This window comes from Chelonia mydas, chromosome 7 (assembly GCF_015237465.2).
Source record: "Chelonia mydas isolate rCheMyd1 chromosome 7, rCheMyd1.pri.v2, whole genome shotgun sequence".
In the NCBI taxonomy this organism is placed as follows: Eukaryota; Metazoa; Chordata; order Testudines; family Cheloniidae; genus Chelonia; species Chelonia mydas.
Window position 1 is genome coordinate 65,806,564 of NC_057853.1, and position 22,985 is coordinate 65,829,548.

A 22,985-nucleotide genomic window follows, 5' to 3' on the forward strand; every position below is an offset into this window, starting at 1 on the left:
ATCCTCATTCCACCAAGTTTCTGTGATGCTTATTATATCAATATTCTCATTTAATATGAGGCACTCTAGTTTACCCATTTAGACTTCTAGCGTTGGTATATAAGCACTTTAAAAATTTGTCTCCTTTTAGCTGTCTGCCATTACATGATGTAATTGAATGGGACTCTTTTATTTGCCCATTTCTCATCAGACCCCACCTGTATTTTATGATTTCCCATCCTCTTGTCCTCACTAGAACCTAGAGATTCTCCATAATAGATCCTCCCCTAAGGGATGTCTCTGACCAAACCACGTGGTCCTCCACACCTATCAGCTTTCCCCCAGCCCTTAGTTTAAAAATTGCTCTATGACCTTTTTAATGCTCTACAACCTTTTCACTTAAGATAGCAAAGTCCAAGGCAGACTGTGAAGATTACAAAGGGATCTCACAAAACTGGGTGACTGGACAACAAAAGGACAGCAAAAGTTGGCAGCAGGTATCAAGTGGAGTCCCCAGTGGGTAGGTCCTGGGGCCGGTTTTATTCAACATCTTTATTAATGATCTGGATGATGGGATGAATTGTACCCTCAGCAAGTTCATGGATGACACTAAGCTCGGGGGAGAGGTAGATACGCTGGGGTAGGGATAGGGTCCAGAGTGACCTAGACAAATTGGAGGATTGGACTAAAAGAAATCTGATGAGGTTCAACAAGGACAAGTGCAGAGTTGTGCACTTAGGAAGGAAGAATCCCATACACCGCTACAGGCTGGGGACCAACTGGCTCAGCAGCAGTTCTGCAGAAAAGGACCTGGGGATTACAGTGGATGAGAAGCCGGATTTGAGTCCGCAGCGTGCCCTTGTTGCCAAGAAGGCTAACAGCATATTGGGCTGCATTAGTAGGAGCATTGCCAGCAGATTGAGGGAAGTGATTATTCCCCTCCATTCGGCACTGGTGAGGCCACACCTGGAGTATTGTATCCAGTTTTGGTTCCCACACTACAGAAGGGATGTGGACAAATTGGAGAGAGTCCAGCGGTGGGCAATGGAAATTATTAGGGGGCTGGGGCACATGACTTACCCGGAGAGGCTGAGGGAATCGGGGTTATGTAGTCTGCAGAAGAGAAGAGTGAGGGAGGATTTGAAAGCAGTCTTCAACTACCTGAAGGGGGGTTCCAAAGAGGATGGAGTTAGGCTGTTCTCAGTGGTGGCAGATGACAGAACAAGAAGCAATGGTCTCAAGTTGAAGTGAGTGAGGTCTAGGTTGGATATTAGGAAACACTATTTCACTAGGAGGGTGGTGAAGCACTGGAATTGGGTTACCTAGGAAGGTGGTGGAATCTCCATCCTCAGAGGTTTTTAAGGCCTGGCTTGACAAAGTCCTGGCTGGAATGATTTAGTTGGTGTTGGTCCTGCTTTGAACAGGGGATTGGACTAGATGACTTCCTGAGGTCTCTTCTAACCCTAATATTCTATGATTCTATGACAGATGAAATTCAGTGATGATAAAGGCAAAGTGAGCACATTGGAAAGGGATAGATAAGAAGACAGAAAATATCATAATGCTACTACATGGTACCACCATACCTGGAATACTGCATGCACTTCTGGTCGCCCCCTCACAAAAAAGATATATTAGAAATGGAAATGATACAGAGATGGAAAAAATGACTTAGGGTATGGAACGGCTTCAATTGGAAAAGAGATTAAACAGACTGGGCCTGTTCTGCTTAGAAAAGAAATGAATGAGGGGGGATATGACAGAGGTCTATAAGATCATGGATTGTGTGGAGAAAATGAACAAGGAAGTGCTGTTTACCCCTTTACGTAACATAAGAACCAGGGGTCGCCCCATGAAATTAATAGGCAGCAGGTTTAAAACAAACAAAATACAGTACTTATTCACACAACACACAGTCAACCTGTGGAACTCCTTGCCAGGGGATGCTCTGATGGCCAACACTATAAAATGGTCAGGGACGCAGTCCCATGATCTGGGTGTCCCTAAGCTTCTGACTGTCACTTGATAATTGACCTGTTCTTTTCATTCTCTTTGAAGCATCTGGTATTGGCCACTACTGGAAGACAGGATATTGGGCTTGTCAAGGTTCCTCCCCCACTCTGAACTCTAGGGTACAGATGTGGGGACCTGCATGAAAGAAAAACCTCCTAAGCTTATCTTTACCAGCTTAGGTCAAAACTTCCCCAAGGTACAAAATATTCCACCCTTTGTCCTTGGATTGGCCGCTACCACCACCAAACAAATACTGGTTACTGGGGAAGAGCTGTTTGGACACGTCTTTGCCCCCAAAATACTTCCCTAAACCTTGCACCCCACTTTCTGGACAAGGTTTGGTAAAAAGCCTCACCAATTTGCCTAGGTGACTACAGACCCAGACCCTTGGATCCTAAGAACAATGAACAATCCTCCCAACACTTGGACCCCCCCCTTTCCTGGGAAATGTTGGATAAAAAGCCTCATCAATTTGCATAGGTGACCACAGACCCAAACCCTTGGATCTGAGAACAATGAAAAAGCATTCAGTTTTCTTACAAGAAGACTTTTAATAAAAATAGAAGTAATTAGAAATAAGAAATCCCCCCTGTAAAATCAGGATGGTAGATACCTTACAGGGTAATTAGATTCAAAACATAGAGAACCCCTCTAGGCAAAACCTAAAGTTACAAAAAAGATACACAGACAGAAATAGTTATTCTATTCAGCACAATTCTTTTCTCAGCCATTTAAAGAAATCGTAATCTAACACGTACCTAGCTAGACTACTTACTAAAAGTTCTAAGACTCCATTCCTGGTCTGTCCCCAGCAAAGACAGAATATAGACAGACGCACATACCCTTTGTTTCTCTCCCTCCTCCCAGCTTTTGAAAGTATCTTGTCTCCTCATTGGTCATTTTGGTCAGGTGCCAGCGAGGTTACCTTTAGCTTCTTAACCCTTTACAGGTGAGAGGAGATTTCCTCCGGCCAGGAGGGATTTTAAAGGGGTTTACCCTTCCCTTTATATTTATGACAGGGCTAGAAGGAAAAATTGGTGTAGCCCAGTATGGCTTGTCTTATGGAGGATGAATATGGAGTTTACTTACCTGCCATTGCATCAGGAAGTCAACTGTTGACTTAGCATACAACACTGTATTTGACTCAATTCACTCTGGTGCCCCTTCACTTATTTTACATTATATGATGGTATCTGGGAATACATGCCTTGAAGAAATGGGCAGTGAACCAGGGACAAATTTGACCTAATGTGCTCAAGTTCATAGAGAATTTCTCATAATCCTTCATAGTTTTATACTGTATCCTTGCCATTTATCCCATAGTTATCTTTTTCTTCAGAGTGACTTTGGAAGAAACTTTGTTGACAGCTTTTTGAAAATTCAGGTACATTATGTCAATCAAGTCATCTTTAGTGGTTACTTTATTAATTATTTCAGAGAACTTTAGCAGGTCTGAGAATTACTGTTTCCCCTTATGGAAACTGCACTGCAATGTTTTTAAAAAACAGAAAAAGAAAGCAGGGGAATGATTTACTAGAGACTGCATGCTGCTACCAGTGAGAATTATTGGAAATGTTGCCTTTGATTTCAACAGAGTACAACAGAGTCCCAAGAGGGCTTGTAGTAGCAGGAGATTTTGAAAATTTTGGCAAATGAACAGAATATGGAAACTCAACGGGAATAATTCTAAAATAATGGCTGAAATTTGCTAAAAAAAAGTTAGTAATGTGTTAGTAAATATTGTTGAACTAAATTTTACTAATTTAGGGTGAGGAACTGCAACTAAGCTGCTAGACGGTAGCTTTTTGTTATTTTGTAAACTGTTAATCTTACTAAACAGAAACACAACTTTCGTTTATAAACCAGCAGAACCTGGAGCACCACGACATGGTATAATGACATACTGTATCGTTGTAATAGTCTCTCAGGTAACAACAGGAAACTACATAGGATTAGGAAAGCACTTTAGTATCCTGGGCACCTGTGGAGCCTTCTGGATATCTGTGATGTCACAGTCACATCACACACCTGTGTGTGACTGTTTTACTTATTTCTATTTATAAATACCATTTCATAATAGGTAATAATATGTTCCAGTCAATGCATTTCTAAAGTGTTGCTGTACAGCATGGGTAGCTAATTACTTTTCTTCTCTGACCTTGTGGCTCATCACACTACCCAATGCATGTGGTAATAACCAATTTAATTGCATTTCACATCTTAGTGCTCCAAGTGTGTGTCTCATCCAATGGTTGTTCTGGGACTCGTGAAATTAGTTGATGGCTTCTCTTTAGCTCCCAGAGGGTAGATTGCCAACTCTCTCAAAATCCACTTTCACCCTTGTGAATAGGCTCAGAAGGAGTACCCTGTCTTTGAGATGGTTATTGCATGTCAAAGTTAAAGCACCTCCTGGGGAAGTTTACAAAATAAATAAATAAATAAATAGCTGAGTGCCTATCTCACTTTTGGGCACACTAAAAGTAATTATTATTATAAACATATTGGTCAGCTAAACTAGTTTAGGCCCTGACCCTGCATGCTGGTGGTCAATTGCAGAATTGGGGTTTTAGTTGGCAGAGTATATTCATTCCCTTCTTAACACTTAATGGTGATGACTATTCAGTTTTGTGAATTAATAAGATGAATCGCCCTTCTAAAAGTTTTTGTACCTCTAAGTGGCAACTCTTAAGAATGTAGTTATGTATGTAAACATCTCCTGTGATCATGACAGAAATGGTCAAGAAAGAGGTGTACGGCAATGAGAATCAGGCCCTAAATTTCAGTTTGGCAATGTCCCTTTATGTGGAAACCAGCCAGAAACGCAACCTATTTTGAACACTTTAAGTGGTGCTGGTTCTCTTTCCGGAGGTGAATTATGGTTGGTTTATGGTCCTGAGTTCTACTCCCAGTTCGGACATATTCTTTGTTCCAAAACACTGATGGTCTCAGTCTGAGGTTCTTAAACTTTTTTTTTTATAGCATGACCCAGGCCTCACTACCTAGACTGTCTCATTGCAGCCACCTTTCCTAGTCACAAAGGTCTAATGCAGTGGCAACTCTAGCACTTGCTTCCATAGAAAAGTAGCGTTCGGAAAGTATTTAATGTGTTTTTAACTGTCTGAGGTGATTTCACAGCTGGAAAGATGGAGGCAGACGTGGGCAGCACCATGGCACCCGCCAGCCTGCTGCAGCCCCCTGTGTGGGAACCTCAGATCTAAACCGTTGCGTTGTCAAGTCTGAAGGATGCTGTATTCGTTACTAGCGCAGGGTCTCAGGGCTGTGGGTAGGGTAGGGCTATTGGTCAGGCTGGGTGCTGGGCCAGCCGGTGCTGAGGCAGCAAAGCAAAGGCGGTCACAGTGTTTTTTTCCCTGCCCTTCAGCCCAGCTCCCCCGGCTGCCCATCTCTCCCTGGCTCCCCTCAAACCCTTTTCCTACCTGCTTCTTCCTGCATCCGCCTCCCGGCAGCACGTGCCTGGCCCGGGCCCTCTCACCTGGCCGCCGCCTCCCGGCGCTTTCCGCCTCTAGGGGCGCTGCGGAGGCTCCCGGCGGAGGCCATAAAAAGCGCCGCAGCGGCGGCGGCCCCGCAGTGTTTTGCGGCCCCGCCCGCCCCCTTTCGCAGCGCAGAGAGCCGGCCGCGTGCGCACTGCTCCGCCGCGCCAGCATGTCCGCGCTGAGCTCCGCCCGCCGCCTGCTCCTGCTGCGCCCGCCGCGGCTCGCCTGCCCGCGCGCCGCCCGGAGCCGGGGCTGCAGCAGCGCCAGCCCGCCCAACCCGCTAGTCTACCTGGACGTGGGAGCCGACAACCAGCCCCTGGGGCGCGTCGTGTTGGAGGTAGCCGCCCCCTGGGGTCCCCTGTTCCCGGCCGGCGAGGCTCTGCTGGCCCCAGGCTGGGGGTCAGCCGGAGCAGCCCCGAGCCAGGCTCCGGCAGCAGGCTGGGGCGGTGCGCAGGGTGAGGGAGACCCCGGCTCGGGGTGATGGTGGCCGAAGCAGCCTGGGAAGCCGCGGGGGGGAGGGGTGGTTCCTGGCTTTGCCACTGGCTGGCGGTGTGACCTTGGGCGAGTCCCGGCCGCTCCCTGAGCGCGCCCCCCTCGCTGCGCCTGGCCAAGGAGCTCAGAAGGGGGACGGGGGCAGCTGTGGAAAGCCCTTTGGCGATCGGGATTCAGTGAGGATTGTTATCTGGAAATAGTGCTTGCTCCAGATCTGAACCACCTGGATCGTACCGAGCTGCTACAGGAATATTTGCCTTATAAATAGCCATCTAAAAACTCTTCCCGATCGCCTTTGAAATCTCCAGGCCTGTGTCTCGCACGCACAAGGAGAGTGTGTGGTAGGGACATTGTCGAGTCTCAGATTATGCAACAGGACAGTCCCCATCACTGCCCTTTAGAGATCACTGGCAGACTGAGTTCTTATTATTTACTTTGCACCTACCAAGGTCACGCAGTAAGTCCGGCCAGAGCTGGGAATGCATCCCAGATATCCTGACTCCCAGTCCTGTGCCTTAATTGCTAGACCATGCATCCTTTCAATATAATATGTCCCCTCCAGTCCCCTTTCCCGCTGCTGAATGCCTTTTTTAGGCAGCGCCAGAAGGCACTCTAGGAGGAATTGGTTTCATGTTTAGTGTATAAAGTGGCTCAGACAAAGCTGGGTATCCAGACTTATTTGTATGTTGATTTACTCTAAATTGATGATGCGGCGGAAAAAAGTCCTGTCCTAGAGGAAATGAGTGCCTGGTTTTGAAAGTGACACAGGCAAGGTCAGGACTGGCAGAGGAGCAGACTTTACCACATGAGCAGAACTGTCATTTACCAAGGGAGAGCAGCAAAATGTAATGAACAGGAAATGTTACTGAGTAGGGGATTGCAAGTGTACACTCCCTAGCCAAACTCAAACAGCAAAACCCTCAGCTGGTGTTGGTTGGGTACATATTGAGCACTCAAAGAACTGTTACTTTGTCTTCAGGAACTCAGCTATGAAAGTACATGAATACTGATACAATGGAGTAGTTAAGACTGTAAAATTCTCCTTTGTAGAATCACTCAAACTACTGAAATTCAAGCTGTACAGTTTTAGTAACTTCCACAGACTTTGGATCCTCTCCAACTCCTCCCAAAATCGTTATGAAAGTGAAACAGCCCACTTCCTGTATGTGGCTATTATTATTTAACTTCCGGATGGGGCAGTTGAGAACTTTTCAGTGCTAGGCTTCTGGCAATATATGTGGTGGTTGTCTTCTTACAGCTAAAGAGCTTTATTAAGGCTGGCTTCTTTGTTAAGGTGAAGTATGAAAAATACCTGTAAAAGAGTCATAGAAATTGTGGGGAGATGGACAATTATGAAAGGTCCTGGGAATGAGTATGTGTTTGTAATACACACAGAAAATGATCCATCTGTTTTTGCTTTCTCACTTTTCTGTTGAGAAGTTAAATAATGCATTCAGAGATGGAGAGAAATGAGTAATACTGGTTTGCTTCAACTGTTAATCTTTGAACTAAGAGGCAAGTTTGGACTAAAATGCTTTGAAGAAAAACTCTGAATTTTTAAATTGATTAAAAACAAAATGTCTCTAGAAAATTATGCTTAAATTGCATAAAATAAGCAGAGTGTTTCTGGTGTTGATTATTTTGGAAACTCCACTATGTCAGTTGTCCAAAACTACCTTTCTAGCTGCAATCCTCAGTATAGCTTATGTAAACACACTTGAGACTTTTGGGTATGTAGCTAATGTCTCTTTCATTATCCTAGGCTTCTGAGTTTTCAGTTTCTTTATTTGTTAAAAATACTTCCATAAAGTTTTAGGGTTGCCTGTTTTCCTTTATTTTGTTTGTTTTGTACTCTGGCTAAGGGGGCAGAGTTCTCCATTCTGGTTCCTTATCTTGTTTCCTGGAGGTGTTGTCCCAGTTCCTATGCTTTCCATTAGGTTTCTGCAGGATCACACTCCACAAGTTTGTGCAGCTGCTGTCTTTCACATCCACTCAACCACCCAACTGGTTGCTTGCTAGGTCATAATAATTCAAATACTGAAAAATCTTTGCCATTATAGAAACAGAAAAACAGAAACAGAAAAATCAGGCCATGTATTACTCCTGCGATAGTCATGACAAATGCTGAATCTATAATAGCGATATGTCCCTTGTATCTTTAGTACCTGTTTGTGAACACACTGTGTAGGAGAAGGACTGAAATGTTTGTTTCAGAATATGAAGACAAGAAAGACTGTCATGTTCCACTCTGATTGATATTCATAGAAAGTTCATCACAGCTTCTTTGTTGCCCACCCATCCTTAGGTCTCTTTTGATGTAGCACATGAAGGTTCAAATGTGCTCTGAGAAGGGTTTCATGCGGCCAAAACCTTTGTTGAAAGTATTGCTGTGAAAACTAACCAAAACCAAATAGTCTTCACGTTGTCTTGAACTGTTTGAGGGACTTCTGGTAAAAATACCATTGTGCAAGGAGTTCATTACCAGACAGTCTTCTCTTTGGTATCATAAAATCATTCCTATAAAATGAATGGGATTATAAAGGTCACACCTTCTTGTGACTGAATGTTAGGGCAACAGGAGGAAGTCAGCATGCTTGGCTGTAGCATGTTCATGGTTGCATGGTCTTCCAGTGACTGTACTTGTGTGGCAATAGTGTTATCCTTGTGAGTAACTGTTGAGAACATATTACAGGGTCCCTCTCTGTGCTGAACTGCATAGGATATGAGTCTGTTAAAGCCCCAGCTAGAGAGCTTTGGTCATGCTTTTAGCTCTAAAGGCTCCCAGTTCAGTATGTCAGCCAAGATAACTGCCATTGCACTTACAGATCCGATACACTCCCTTCGTGGATCTGGCAATGCCTGCATCTTCACAAGGATATCTCTCTGCTCTAATTTGTGGTCTAAGTTGATTGAGGGACAATATGTACCTGAGAACAATCATGTACACTTTTTTGCAGATGGTCACTTGTCTAAAAAATCCATGCTGGCTGTTATGAAGAGATTTGTAGGATCTACAAAAGTAACTTCCTGTGAAATCTTCAGAAATGAAGACTTAATAATTTGACACTGTGTGACTTTGGGAATCAATTTTAGGTGTGCAATGTCCGCTCTTCTTTCTGTTCCTGCTACCTCAGTTTCCGTAATATAACTATTTTTAAGCAGGCTTCAAAGATTAGTCTTTGCTGGAAGTAATTTAATTGCAACGATAGTCCAAAATACTTTTGGTCAATGATCCTGAGTCTTTCCAGTCAAATTTCAAATTCTTCCTGAATCTCATGTTGTATTGTTAATTTTAGTTCTTAAATACAACTACAGTCAGTCTTAAGTGACTGACCAGAGGCCCAACAAGAAAGAGTTGCTTCAAAGAGGTGGTCTTTAATTACAGGCAAACCGCATTAAACTATTAGGCTATGTTAAAATGGTTGTTTAGGACATGGGGTTGCTTATTTTATATACAAGGTCATCCTTAGTACAGGTCTCCCGCCCTTTGGATTGGCTTAGTTCATGAAACCAATGTAGGTATCTTTTTAACTTTTTTCATGTGTGTATTTTGTTATGTAAAAGCTTACTTTTTGTGCTCTCTCTTTTTCTCTTTTTCACAGCTAAAAGCTGATGTGGTTCCAAAGACCGCTGGTAAGAAAGTGTCTTGAAAGTTTCATACTTTGTGATTTTAAGATTTAGATTAGATGGGGCGGGGGGGAATTCATTCAAAATTAAAGCTTTACAAAAACTTTAACTAGCTCAATAGTTGATTGAAAAATAGGACAATATTCATTATGTTTTGTCACCAATTTTTCTAATTTTTTTCCTGACAAAGTTGAGTTCACTACCTTGCCTGTGCATGAAAGTTATGTGTTTTGGTTACCGACGCTGGACAAAAATGTTTAACAAATATAAAAGATACACTTCTTTCACTGAAATCCAAAGCAACAGCAAATTGGAGGAATTGTGGAGTGGGGACTGTGTGGTTTGGGAGATTGGTAATAGGACATAGATTTTCTCCCTTTCACCTCTAAGATGGTTTTAATCCTCCTACCCTGTTAGTGATCAAAAGTTTTTCTTTGAGGGCTCTTCGTTGATCTAAGTGAACTTGAAGTCTTTAAAGCATGATTTGAGGACTTCAGTAACTCAGCCAGAGGTTATAGGTCTGTTACAGGACTGGATGAGGGTCTGTGGCCTGCAGTGTGTAGGAGGTCAGACTGGATGATCATGATGGTCCCTTCTAACCTTAGTCTATGAGTCTGAGTTGGTTGTCTTGGTCTACTTCCTAGTAGACAAGTGTCCATGGGAAAAATACCACTTTCACAAATGAAGCAAGAGCAAAGGTTTAAAAGGCATGGAGACTGAAATCTCACTCCTAGAGGTGTTATTTCAAACTGCGATTAAGGGCAAATCTATACTACAAAATTAAGTCAACCTAATTTTGATGTACAGCCACCACAGTGATTGAATTGCTTTTGCATGTCCAAACTACTCTCCTTGTGTCAGAAGTGTGTCCTCACCAGGACCCCTTGCACTGATTTAACTGTCAGTGTGGGGCATTGTGGGATGGCTTCTGAAAGGCAACAACAGTCGATGTAAACAACACAGTGTCTGTGCTGACACTGCATCGACCTAACTATGTAGTCCTCAGCGCAACATCACTCACGGAGGTGGAGTTAAGTCACTGTAGTTGGTGGGTTACATTGGTGGGAGCTATGTTTTAGTGCAGGCCCTTGCAGAGTTTGGTCGAAGAAGCTGCTTTACGTCGACCTAACTGTAGTGCAGTGTTCCCTCTAATTTTTCCCACGCATAAGTAGAATGAATTTTGTTATGTGCACCAATGTGGAGGAGGTGTGACGCAACCCCTCCATATTGGTGCACATAACAAAATTCATGTGGTGGGGGTGGGGCCGAGGGGTTTGTAGTGTGGGAGGGGTGCTCAGGGCTGGGGCAAAGGATTGGGGTGTGCTGGGGAGGTGAGGGATCTGCGGTGGGGCCACGGATGAGGGGCATGGGGGGTTGAGGGCTTTGGCTGGGGGTGCAGGCTCTGGGGTGGAGCCAGGGATGAGGGGTTTGGGGTGCAGGCTTGCCTGGGGGCTATGGTGGGCAGGGAGAGAGGACTCCCCACAGATTTCTCTCCACCCACAGCAGCACCTGGGCTGGGAGCGGGAGAGGTGCCTCTCCCCTGACCATGGGGCTTAATAGGCAGCTTAGATGGAACTTAACTGTAACGTAGACTAGGCTAAAAGAATGCAAGTGAAATGACAAATGTTGCATTGCGGCTACCTATAATACTGCACGGTAGTGGGGGTAAACAAACTCTGTCTTTGGGGCTCTCTTATTAGTACCTTTCACTAATATAAAGCTCTCAAGCATGCACAATAGAAGAATTTAAAAAAAAATTATAGGACTTTATATCACTGTTGGAGAATAAACTTTTTTTAAAGAACGTGCTTTAAACTTTTTCTAAAAAACACTGATGTGGGACCTAAATTACCTGCCATTTATTTTAATTTGGTTGTAGGGTACTGTATAATGATGTTACATGGTAGTAGTTCATATATGTTTTTGTTTTACCAGAAAATTTCAGAGCTCTTTGTACCGGTGAAAAGGGTTTCGGGTATAAAGGATCCACCTTTCACAGAGTGATTCCTTTATTTATGTGCCAGGTAATGTAACCTTCAGTATTTTCACCAAACTTTTATTTTGGGAAACATGTTATGGTGGATCTATTATACTGAATTCTGATATCTGATTTAAGAATGATTTTTATTTGTACAATATTAGAACACAAGTTTAACACTGACTTTTAAATAGTTTTGCTGTTGTAACCTCTTAACAGCAGAAGGAAGATATGACAATGTGCCTTGCATTTCTGATCCTGTTGCTATGGCTGTTGTGTAGCACATCAGTTTGTACAAGTAAATGCAAATGCCACTCTAGACTGCTTTTAGAAATCCTGACTTTGGGAGCTGTGCTTTTGTGTAGTGATGTATTTTAACAAGTGGTGTGCTCAGTAAAATGGCTGTTGGTAAGGAAAACAGTCTGTGTGTAGAATTATAATCAGTGCAATGTAGCACATAAGAGAACAATGTACCCAATCTTTCTTTGCTGACAACATCTTGTTAAGCTATATTATGTTTGCTGTTGATATACAGGCATTTAAAAGAAAACAATCAGAGATTTCATATGAACTTCTCACCTGGGAAAAAAAGAATACTCACTGTGTTTTCCGAGTAAATAGGCTGACTCACGAAAAGAATACTTGGTGTCTTAAGAGATTCTGAATGTGGCAATTACTTCTAATTTGAAGACTGAATCATTCTAAACTGCTGTAAATAATACACAAACATGACAGTGATCCTGTTTAAAATAAAGTGTATATACACTTTGGAAGAGAAATTAATAGCCTACCTGTTTTGTGTGGATGCTGTATTAACATTCCATGATGCTCTGCATGACAGAAGGAGTGTGTTCCATTGCACTTGGACACAATTCCCCCCACCCCCAATTGCTGCAGTATACTGGACTGCATGATAATTGGTTGCTTTCTTTCACCCCAGTGAAGGCTGCATTTCAACAGTAGCGTATTTATAGAGTTTTTGAATGGGTTTGTGATTTATTTGAGGTGAAAGGCTTTATAAACATGTAAATGCTGTTTTTAATCAATAACCTTGGAGGCACTTGCATCTTGAGCAAAAAACTGCATTTAAAATTTAAAAAATACCAAAAATCAAATGTTCTCATGTTGTCCTACTTTTGATAAGGGAAAGCAGACAAATATGCTGCAGTAGACTGACTTTATTTTGAAAATACGCATTGGATCTTTTGGTGGTGGTGGAAAAGAAGCAAGGTCTAGACTATGACCTGGGGGTCAGGAACTTGAAAATATTGATTGCTGCTCCACCACTAACTTACATAGTTCTATCCAAAATTAGTTGCCTGTCTCTCAGAAGTGTTAAGATGATGAGTTAGTGTTTGTAAAGTGCTCTGTATTTGCAGATGTGTAACTGCTACTATATGCTTCAAGGACCATATAATAATTCTAGGACAATTTTTCTTTTAACATTCTAAAGCTGGTGGAAATAGTGAAAGCCATTCCACTTGTAGGAGGTGCAATGTTAGTGTGATGCAGCCTGACAAATACACCTAATTAAAGGTTGCCATGTACTTTACTTTGCAATTCAGATGCCTCTTCATGACACACAGCACGTAAAGCATGCTTCTGGGATTACACAAGAATTGCCACACTATTATGTAAAGCACAACTTTGGGCAGCTCAAGGCAATCTTGAAAATGTGAATGTCATACACAATATCTTATGATTCCAAAGAACATAAGAGCTGCCATACTGGGTTAGACTATGGTCCGTCTTGCCCAGTATTGTATCTCCAGTAGTGTCCTGGGCCAGAGCTTTGGGGGAGATATGCAGAGCAATTATAAAATGATACACCCCTGTCTTCCTCTCCCCGGCTTCTGGTAGTCAGAAGTTTTAGACCTACCTCGAGCATGGAGTGGCATCTGACCATCTTGGCTAATAGCAATTGATGGACCTATTTCTCCATGGACTTTTCCAGTCCTTTTTTGAATCCAGTTATACTTATGGCCATCACAACATCCTGTGGCAACGAGTTCTATGGGTTAGTTGTTGTATAAAAAATTACCTCCTCTTACGTGTATTAACCTGCCAACTTTTCATTTTATCAAGTGACCCCTGGTAAATAACACTTCTCTATTCATTTTTTCCCCACTTTTCATAATTTTATAGACCCCATCATAGCACCCCTTTAGTTATCCCTCTTCTAAAATGAAGTGCTCTAATCTTTTTAAGTCTCTGCTCATATGGAAGCTGTTCCATACCCTTGATCACCTTTGCCCTTCTCTGACCCTTGTCCAGTTCTACCGTATCCTTTTTGAGATGGGTTTTGAAGTACTGGATACAGTTGGCGCACCATGGATTTATATAGTGGCATTATGGTATTTTCTGTCTTATATTCTATTCCTTTCCTAATTGTCCCTAACATTCTGTTTGCAAGGATTAGCTTTCGTTTGCAGCAGTGTGCTTGGCACTGTACGTACATAAGAACTCTCAGTCTGTGTCCCGAGGAACGTTCAGCCTATGGTAGTTACAAGGCAGATAAAACAGGTCGGACATATGACACATCAGGTGATCCTATGAATTAGGATTAATTGCCTAACAATTTTTGTCCTGTAAAAGAAAAACTATCAGGGGCATGATCCTGCTGCCTCTGCGAAAACTCCCATTCAGCTCTGAGTGTGACTAGAATCAGATCTTCTTTCCAAATTTAAAACTACAAAATCAAAATGTTTGGATTAAGACTCCCACAGTATCGGAATCTCTTCCATTGAGGGTAGGAAGTCTGCCAGTACTGCATAATCACCAGGTGAGTCTTCAGTACCTCTGTATTGAAGCGGTGAATAAAGTATCCATTGGGGACCTTTCCTGCAAAGTTATCCTAATTGTGAGCTCAACTGGAAAAAGTGAGTGAAAGTTTATAAAATTGTTACAAGAACCTATAACAAATGATGAGAAGACTTTCTGGGAAAATTATCAGAAGAAGCTGTCTGACAACTGCAGACTGAGAAATGGGCAGACAGGACAGGAGCAAGGTATATGATCCTTGCTGCCACCCCCATCATTTCCTGGTACCCTGGGATCCACTACATCACTGTTGAGCCTTCATCATCCTAATCCTGACCTGACCAGGCCAGAGAGAGGGGGACCCAGATGACAGAGCCACCTTCAGTGGCTCTGGCTAACTAGGATGTGAGACTTTCCCACCGATCCCCACTCCCACCCACGTGTCCTTTTTCTTCCCCACTTTATTTCTTCTCTTTCCTAACCCTCTCCTTTTGCCTTCTGTCTAATAAGGGTCGATGCTGGTATGAGTTTCCCAGGTCTCAGAGTGGCTAATAAGACCAAGTGCCATGCATTTGTTTTTCCAGCAGTGAGGTGGCAAGTAAACATTGACCCAAGACAGAAGCTGTATTTTGTATCTTTGCTATTCTTTTCTCTCCTGTCTTGTGTGTATATGTCTTATTTTGTCTTCTAGGAAACAGGACTGGGATTTTAACAAAAACAGCACCAGCCTATCTTAATTAACTGTCTTTTTTGGGGAAAAAGAGAAGTTATTTCCATCTTTAATACTATCTAAAAGACTGTTGAACGATGGCTTTGGGTTTTTTCCATTTAAGGACTCTCTACAGCTAAAGGGAACACGATGTTAAAATGAAAGTTCAACTTAACGCATTTGAAATATAAAATATTAACTGTTTTTCCTTCATTTCTATATCTTTAATAAAAGGTTTAAAATTTTTAATCATGTGTTTGCTGTAGTACTAAGCAGGCTGAAGTCTCTGTATACCAAAGCCTGAACCTTGCTTAATGTTGTTTAATGTTGGATGGTGACAGGGTCATATTAACTCCTTTGGGCCCGTATATTCCATGTAAATTAATTACAACAGTGCGTATATTTTTAATAGCACCTGTTTTATTCTAAAATGCAACCTGTACATTAGTAAAGTTAAAAACCACTTATGTTTCAGGCTGGGGACTTTACCAACCACAATGGCACAGGAGGAAAATCCATTTATGGCAGTCGATTTCCAGATGAAAATTTCATACTTAAGCACGTTGGACCTGGTAAATAAACTTATTCCTCTTCCCTTCTGCTGAGTAATTTGTAATGATTGGTCCCTGTAGAAAATGTCATTTTAAGGAGCACATATTTGAGGTGGGTGAGGTACTTGATCATTACAAAAAGGTCCATTGAGGTGGTGTCGAAGTGGTGAGGTGTTACTAGTTCAGCTGTGCTAGTATACACATCATGTAGACAGCCTATGATGGGTGACAGTCAGATCATCACACCTATTGCAGTTTGCTTTAAGTGGATGCTATGCAAATTATCATAGCCTAACGTGTTTGTTCTGTTTTATGTTTACAAACTGTCCCAAACGTGGAACAACTCTTTTTGTTATGGAATGGAATTTGGCTACATTTTCTATTTCCTGAATCGCCTGACTTGAATTTTTACTCAGAGTGAAATGAAGTGGTCATGGGTCTGTCTGACTGGTCACCATGGTGTTGGCTGTCCACCAGCTAGATGGTGTGGAAGGGAGCACAAAAGCTTTTAGCCAAAAGATCGGTTATACCAACAGACCAATTATAACCAACTATAGTCAAAAGAGCAGGTGGATGCAGGGGTGAGGGGGAAGAACCCAGTCATCTAGGAACATACACTTAGGAAATGTCTATGCAATTCTAACATATCAGACACTTCCATTTATCATGGGGACCAAGTCAGTTGGTTTTCCCTATTTACCATGCAAGCCACAATAGACATTACAAGGTAGGAGCCACCTTCAGGGTCCCAATCAGTGGTGAGCTGGAGCCAGTTTTAAAAGGGCTTCTAAATTTAACAACCGGCCAAAAGTGGCACCTTAGGCACTGACTCCGTAGGTGCTCTGGGGCTGGAGCACCCATGGGGAAAATTTGGTGGGTGCAGAGCACCCACCAGCAGCTACCCTCCCCGCCCCCAGCTACCTCTGCTCCACTTCTGCCCCTGAGTTATGTTCCGCTCCATTCTGGTTCTCCGTCCCCTCCCCCCCCCGCCCCGGTTTCCCGCGAATCAGCTGTTCGCACGGGAAGCCTGGGAGGGCTGAGACGCAAGCAGCTGCTTCGTGCTTAGGCCCAAGGAGGCAGAGCGGAGGTGAGCTGGGGTGGGGGGGAACAAGGAGGGCCGCCCGCACCGCAGCAGGTAACCTGGGGGGGGAGGGACATGCAGGGGAACCGCTCCCTGCCCCAGCTCGCCTCCGCCTCCGTGGGCCTGAGTGCGAAGCCGCTGCCTGCTTCTCAGCTGTCCCAGGCTTCCTACACAAACAGCTGATTTGTGGGAAGCCGGGGGTGTGGAGAAGCCGAGTGGGGTGGCACATTCAGAGGAGGAGGTGGAGTTGAGGTGAGCTGGAGCCAGGCAGGGAGCTGCCGGTGGGGCACCCGCCAAATTTTCCCCGTGGGTGCTCCAACCCCAGAGCACCCACGGAGTCTGCTCCTAAGGTGCCACTTTTGATGTGATCAATGTGGGGAGCGGCCGCTCCCCCTGCTCCTCCCCAGCTATGCTACTCCGCACCTAGGAGCCAGAGGGACCTGCCAGATGCTTGCCGGGAGCTGCCCCAGGTAAGCACCGCCGGGACTCCCTACCTCGCCCCCCGGCAGGTCCCTCTGGCTCTTAAGGCCGGGGCACGGTGGGCACCCACTACGGTAGCCCACGAGACCCTCCTGCCTGGTTCCGGGGGCAGTCAGGGGACAGGGGAGGGGGGTGGATGGGGCAAGGTTGGGAGGGATGTCAAGGAACATGGGGGGTTGGATGGGGCAGGAGTCCCAGGGGGTGGGCCACGACCCCCTTGTGGGGTGAGGAGGGAACCAGTTGTTAAGATTTTGGCAGCTCATCACTGGTCCCAATGGCTGATGAACTATCCCCATACTACCATTGCTGGAGGAGAGAGGACAGGAGAAAGAAAGGGTGGGACGTGAGCAGCCACGTTGAAGCAACATGCCTTCCGCCCTATTCCGCATCTCTACTAGCCTTATGTATGCAAAGGAAAAGTGCATTTTCTCTACAGCACATTTTTCAGATGAATACATCGCTAATATGTTCATGTTTTTGCAGGTATACTCTCAATGGCCAATGCAGGACCCAATACAAATGGGTCTCAGTTCTTCATTTGCACTGCCAAAACTGACTGGTAAGTTTTTCGTAGAAATACATATGGTAACACTTACCCCATGGGTCTGCAGTTTTTAAAAATGTATCTACATTAATTCCTTCGTCATTACAAGTCTTGAAGTTCTGCAGAAAAGGACCTGGGGATTACAGTGGATGAGAAGCTGGATTTGAGTCAGCAGCGCTAGGAAGGCTAATGGCCTATTGGGCTGCATTAGTAGGAGCATTGCCAGCAGATCGAGGGAAGTGATTATTCCCCTTTATTGGGCACTGTCAGGCCACATCTGGAGTATTGCGTCCAGTTTTGGGCCCCCCCACTACAGAAAGGATGTGGACAATTTGGAGAGAGTCCAGTGGAGAGCAATGAAAATGATTAGGGGGCTGGAGCACATGACTTACGAGGAGAGGCTGAGAGAACTGGGCTTATTTAGTCTACAGAAGAGAAGAGTGAAGGATCTGACAGCAGTCTTCAACTACCTGAAGGGGGGTTCCAAAGAGGATGGAGCTCGGCTGTTCTCAGTGGTGGCTGATGACAGAACAAGAAGCAGTGGTCTCAAGTTGCAGTGCGGGAGGTCTAGGTTGGGTATTAGAAAACACTATTTCACTAGGAGGGTGGTGAAGCACTGAAATGGGTTACCTAGGGAGGTGGTGGAATCTCCATCCATCGAGGTTTTTAAGGCCCAGCTTGACAAAGCCCTGGCTGGGATGATTTAGTTGGTGTTTGTCCTGCTTTGAGCAGGGGTTGGGCTAGATGACCTCCTGAGGTCTCTTCCAACCGTAATCTTCTATGATTTGGGGAGGCTGAAGGAAATGAGGACATAAGGGAGATAAATCAAACAGTTGATGTTGCGCTGTGCATTTGAATGGATCCAATAAGTGGTTTCATTTTCCTATTATAAAATGAGGGCATCATGTTTATTTTTATTCTCATTTTCTTTGGATGCAGTAATGTACCTCTTGCTGTTCCCAGCATACTTCAGTAATACCTTCATCATTGCTGGAACAAGCCTTTGCTTCTTCCAAGTCCAAAGTTGATTAGCATTGGTAGCGCAGGGTGAAGCCGTAGGTCAGGAGTGGAAATTAAGAAAAAGGAGTCAGCCTTAACCAAATATTTGCCCTGTGAGTTGTGACTTTAAATTTCTCCATCACTTCCTAGGAAATAATCTGTTTGAGCCAGAAGCTCTAAACATAAGTTAATAGGATGAACATGGGTGGAGGACTGCTCTCCCTTGCATGTTTAAAAAGTTTACTTTTTTTAACTTCTAAAGAAATTACAAGTGAGTCTGGACACTGGGACTACTTCACGAAGCATTATGTGAGTTAGAAAAATATAAAACCTTGGGTTAGCTGAAGGTTCATGCATCTCTTCCTCCCCGTTTCTCCTCCTCTTGCCCCCAATTACAACAATCTTGTAAGTGTATTGAGACCTCCTACAAAACTGCAGGACAGTAATGAATGCAATGTATGCTTTCCCCTCCCCTCCATGCAAAAAGATTCTACGAACAATTCTCACTGTAGCCCCAGGATGTGTAGAATGCTTACTGACAAGTGGAGATAGAAAGGTTAAGTGATTTGGTCAATCCTGGGGCTTCCAGTCTCCCAGGTCGGGTTGCTTCACTAGACACCATGCTGCCTTACAGTCCCGAAAGGCCTGACCCAGATGCAATTGTACTCGAGAGACTTATATTGACTTCAGTGAGCTTTGGATTAGCCCCACTTAGAACAGCCTTTGCTATTCACATCTCTCTCTCTACTGCTCCTGTCATTTGGAATACCTTTTCTGTCGCTCTCTGCCTCATCATGTCAGTACATTTTGCTCCCATATTTAAGACGTTCCCCTTGCCCTCCCTCCCCAACTATACCACTTCCCTTCTATCTCCATCTCCTTCTGCTATTGTTACTTAAGGCTTGCAACCTGAAACGCTTTACGTTCTTAAGTAATGGGCACTACCCAAGATAAGGCCATTATCCTGCTAACTTTTATTCATGTGAGGAAGGGCCTGTAGGATCAGGTCCTAAAGCTGTATTGTATTCTTTTACTTTTTCAGTAAGTAGAGTTGATCAGAATGTCATCAGCTAGTCTGAATATTCATTCATATTCAGCATCCCCCTTACTTTCAGTGTGTATTTAGTTTAATATTGCTTTTACTTATACTTATTTATTATTCATATTACAGGCTAGATGGAAAACATGTTGTGTTTGGCCACGTAAAGGAAGGAATGGAAGTTGTGAAAAAAATCGAGAGCTTTGGTTCCAAGAATGGAAAGACATCCAAAAAGATTGTCATTACTGACTGTGGTCAGCTGTCGTAACCCACTGCCTGTAACTCAGGAGAACTTAGGTGCTGTGAAAAAGAAAAATGAGGAAGAAGCATGTCTGATTTCACTTTTAGGGTTGTTAATTGCTGATGTGAAAATATATTTGTCTCTTCAAGATAATTCATTGAAGATGCTATGATCAGGGACAGTAGAAATGTGAGGAATTTTAGTTAAAAATCTCCATTTTATTGTGGGTAGGGTCTAGAGAGTCCACGTTTTCTATCTAACTTGGCTCTACTTTTACACTGTTGTATAATATTATTTACTCACAACAATGAGAATATTCTTAAAATATGTATTAGCGTGTTAAACTGAACTACCAAAATAGAGGCTGTCAGGCCAAGCTTGACCGAGAACCCCATAGTATCCTGCAAGCTGAAGTGCAGTCATTCAACACTGTATTGGGCAGCAATATGAATATTAATTTTGTCATAAATTACAAGGAACATTGTGAGCCTTATCAGAATATTTGAAAGATTATCCTGTTGTCGACTTGGCTAGTCAGAGTTTGCACCCTTCTCTATTTCAAATGAATGTAAAGTTAGTATTTGACAAATCCATCCAGGTTCAGTGGATAAATTCATTAGCTGGATGTTTCAGGCAGTAGGATCAACAGTGAAGTAATTAAGGATATTGCATTTAAACTTTTGTAATTGGGGTTAAAATGCTTCATTAAGATAAAATAAAGAATGCTGCATTTCCTTTGGTGCTATGTTTCATTCCCGTCTGGTTGCGGACTTGAAGTTGTACTGATAAAGCAAATTAGTTAATGCTCTCAAGGCTATCTCTGCAACCAGAAGGGCTAGAATCTTCTTTCTGCAAAAGATGACAAAACTTACAATGCAACTTAAATCCATGGATTTCTATTGTCTTGGACCATTGCTAATTCTTTAACAGAGGGGGTAAACTAAGACTAAGGCTTGGTCTACACTGGGAGGGGGGATCGACCTGAGATACGCAACTTCAGCTATGAGAATAGCGTAGCTGAAGTCAACGTATCTTAGGTCGACTTACCTCGCGTCCTCACGGTTGACTGCCGCCGCTCCCCCGTCGACTCCGCTTCCGCCTCTTGCCACGGTGGAGTACAGGAGTCGACGGCAGAGCGATCGGGGATCGATCACTACCCGCCAATCCGGCGGGTAGTGTAGACGTACCCACAAAGTATCTTGTATCTAAATTAATTGATCAAATTAACTTTTTGCTTTACATTATATTAAACTGAGTTGGTGGGCATGCTACCACAGCTCCAGTCATTTACTTGATAGAGTCAAGAGATAACCAGAAGTGATCAAGTGACCTTCTTTGTAGTGCAACTGCTAACTAACCGGCAGTGCAGCTCTACTCTGAAACCTGACTAGGTAAAAATAGCAGCAGATCCGTTTTCTGTGTGTATTCAGAATGCTATCCCAAATGACAAATAAGTTTTACTGCTTTTTGTTTCTGTTAGCCCGTCAGAGCCAACTTATCTTGGGGATTAGCTGGATTCCATTTCTTCTGGTGCATCATCAACAGAATTACTAATTTAAAATTGGTTACTTCAGTGAGAGGGAAGGAATCCAGATGGACTGATGGGAGTCCAAGAGTTTTCAGGGCTGGCAGTTAGAAAATACATCTTTTCACTCGTAAACTGTGTACATCTGATAGGGAAGCATTGAGAAATAATGGTAATAAAACCTTACAATGACATTTCGAGAATCACTTAAGCTGCTAAATATATATATATATTTATATATAAGTGGTGGAGGAAGTGTCTTGGTGGCTGGTACAGTAATTATTCAGGAAATAAAAATAAAATGTGAAGGCTCTTTCCAAATGTGAGTTAATGTCCATCATATAGAACAACAGTATGCAAGTTTAAAATGCATCTTGCACTAGATGGATGTCTTTTTAGCTAATTGAAGATTACATACATTTGTGTATGTGTGTGATGGAATTTCAAGTATAATTTCACAGAAAATAGGACTGAACCGCTTTTTATTATAGTTCCACTATTGATTTCTTTTGAAATATTTAAATATTTTAGCTAATGTTGAATGTTGATATAAAATATTTTATATGTTCTCTTCATTTGTGTGTGGAAAATCATTAAATAAATTTTTTGGTTAAAAAAGAAATCTGTTTCTTATGTGAGTTTAATGTTGCCCACTGATTTAAAACTGGCATGTGAACAGCTGAAATATCACAGCATTGGTTGTGTTTCACTCGAGCTGCGCTATTCTCTGAAATTCCCCCTTGTCATATGGTCTATATCAAGGGTGGCCAACCTGCGCCTGAGAAGGAGCCAATGTGCATTGCCAAAGAGCAACAATAACACGTCAGCTTCCCCTCAGCCCGCTTCCCCCCCGCCCCCAGTGTCTCCCACCCGACAGCTGCACTGCCGATTAGCACCTAACCCTCCATCCCTGCGCCTCCCGCCTGCTGCCATCAGCTGTTTTGTGGTGTGCAGCAGACTCCGGGGAAGGGGTGGGAGCCTTGGGGAAGGAGTGGAGTGGGGCCTGGGGCAGAGCCAGGGGTTGAGCAGTGAGCACCCTGTAGCACACTGGAAAGTTGGAACCTGTAGCTCCAGCCCTGGTGTTGGTATCTATGCCAGGAGTTGCATATTAACCTCTGAAGAGCCACATGTGAGCCACCCCGGTCTATATCAATGGTCCTCAGAGCTGCCACTTCTTCATTTAGTAGATACTCAGAACCACAAAACTCGTTGTAGTCAGCAAGTCAAACTTTCATGATTGTCTTACACTGGAGAGAGAGCTCTTCTAAAATGGGTTAATGTGTGCACGGGGAGATTAATGCCAGAAGGGATCATTTGATCATCTGGCCTGATATGGATAACACAAGACATAAAATTTCACTGTTATCCCTATACTGAGCTCAGTAACTTCTGTTTGACTAAAGCATAACTTCCAGAAAGGCCTCCAATATTGATTTGAAAATATCAAGAGATAAATCCATAACTTCCCCTGGCAAT

The 22,985-nt window shown here is 43.4% G+C and overlaps 1 protein-coding gene across 1 annotated transcript; it reads left to right on the forward strand.

Moving 5' to 3' along the window:
- The first annotated feature begins 5,513 nt into the window (after window positions 1–5,513).
- PPIF (peptidylprolyl isomerase F) lies at window positions 5,514–22,131 on the forward strand. The gene is made up of 6 exons (XM_037904903.2): window positions 5,514–5,820; window positions 9,578–9,608; window positions 11,538–11,626; window positions 15,525–15,621; window positions 17,645–17,720; window positions 19,876–22,131. Exons 1-6 carry the CDS (start codon window positions 5,653–5,655, stop codon window positions 20,009–20,011), a joined length of 597 nt encoding a protein of 198 aa, XP_037760831.1. The 5' UTR covers window positions 5,514–5,652; the 3' UTR covers window positions 20,012–22,131.
- Window positions 22,132–22,985: the final 854 nt, after the last annotated feature.

What these genes read in the sequence shown, in the direction of transcription:
- PPIF (XM_037904903.2), top strand. Translation starts at nt 5,653, where the DNA reads ATGTCCGCGCTGAGCTCCGCCCGCCGCCTGCTCCTGCTGCGCCCGCCG. An exon ending in TGTGGTTCCAAAGACCGCTG is followed by an intron (nt 9,609 to 11,537) that starts GTAAGAAAGTGT and finishes TTGTTTTACCAG; the next exon opens with AAAATTTCAGAGCTCTTTGT. An exon ending in TGCACTGCCAAAACTGACTG is followed by an intron (nt 17,721 to 19,875) that starts GTAAGTTTTTCG and finishes TTCATATTACAG; the next exon opens with GCTAGATGGAAAACATGTTG.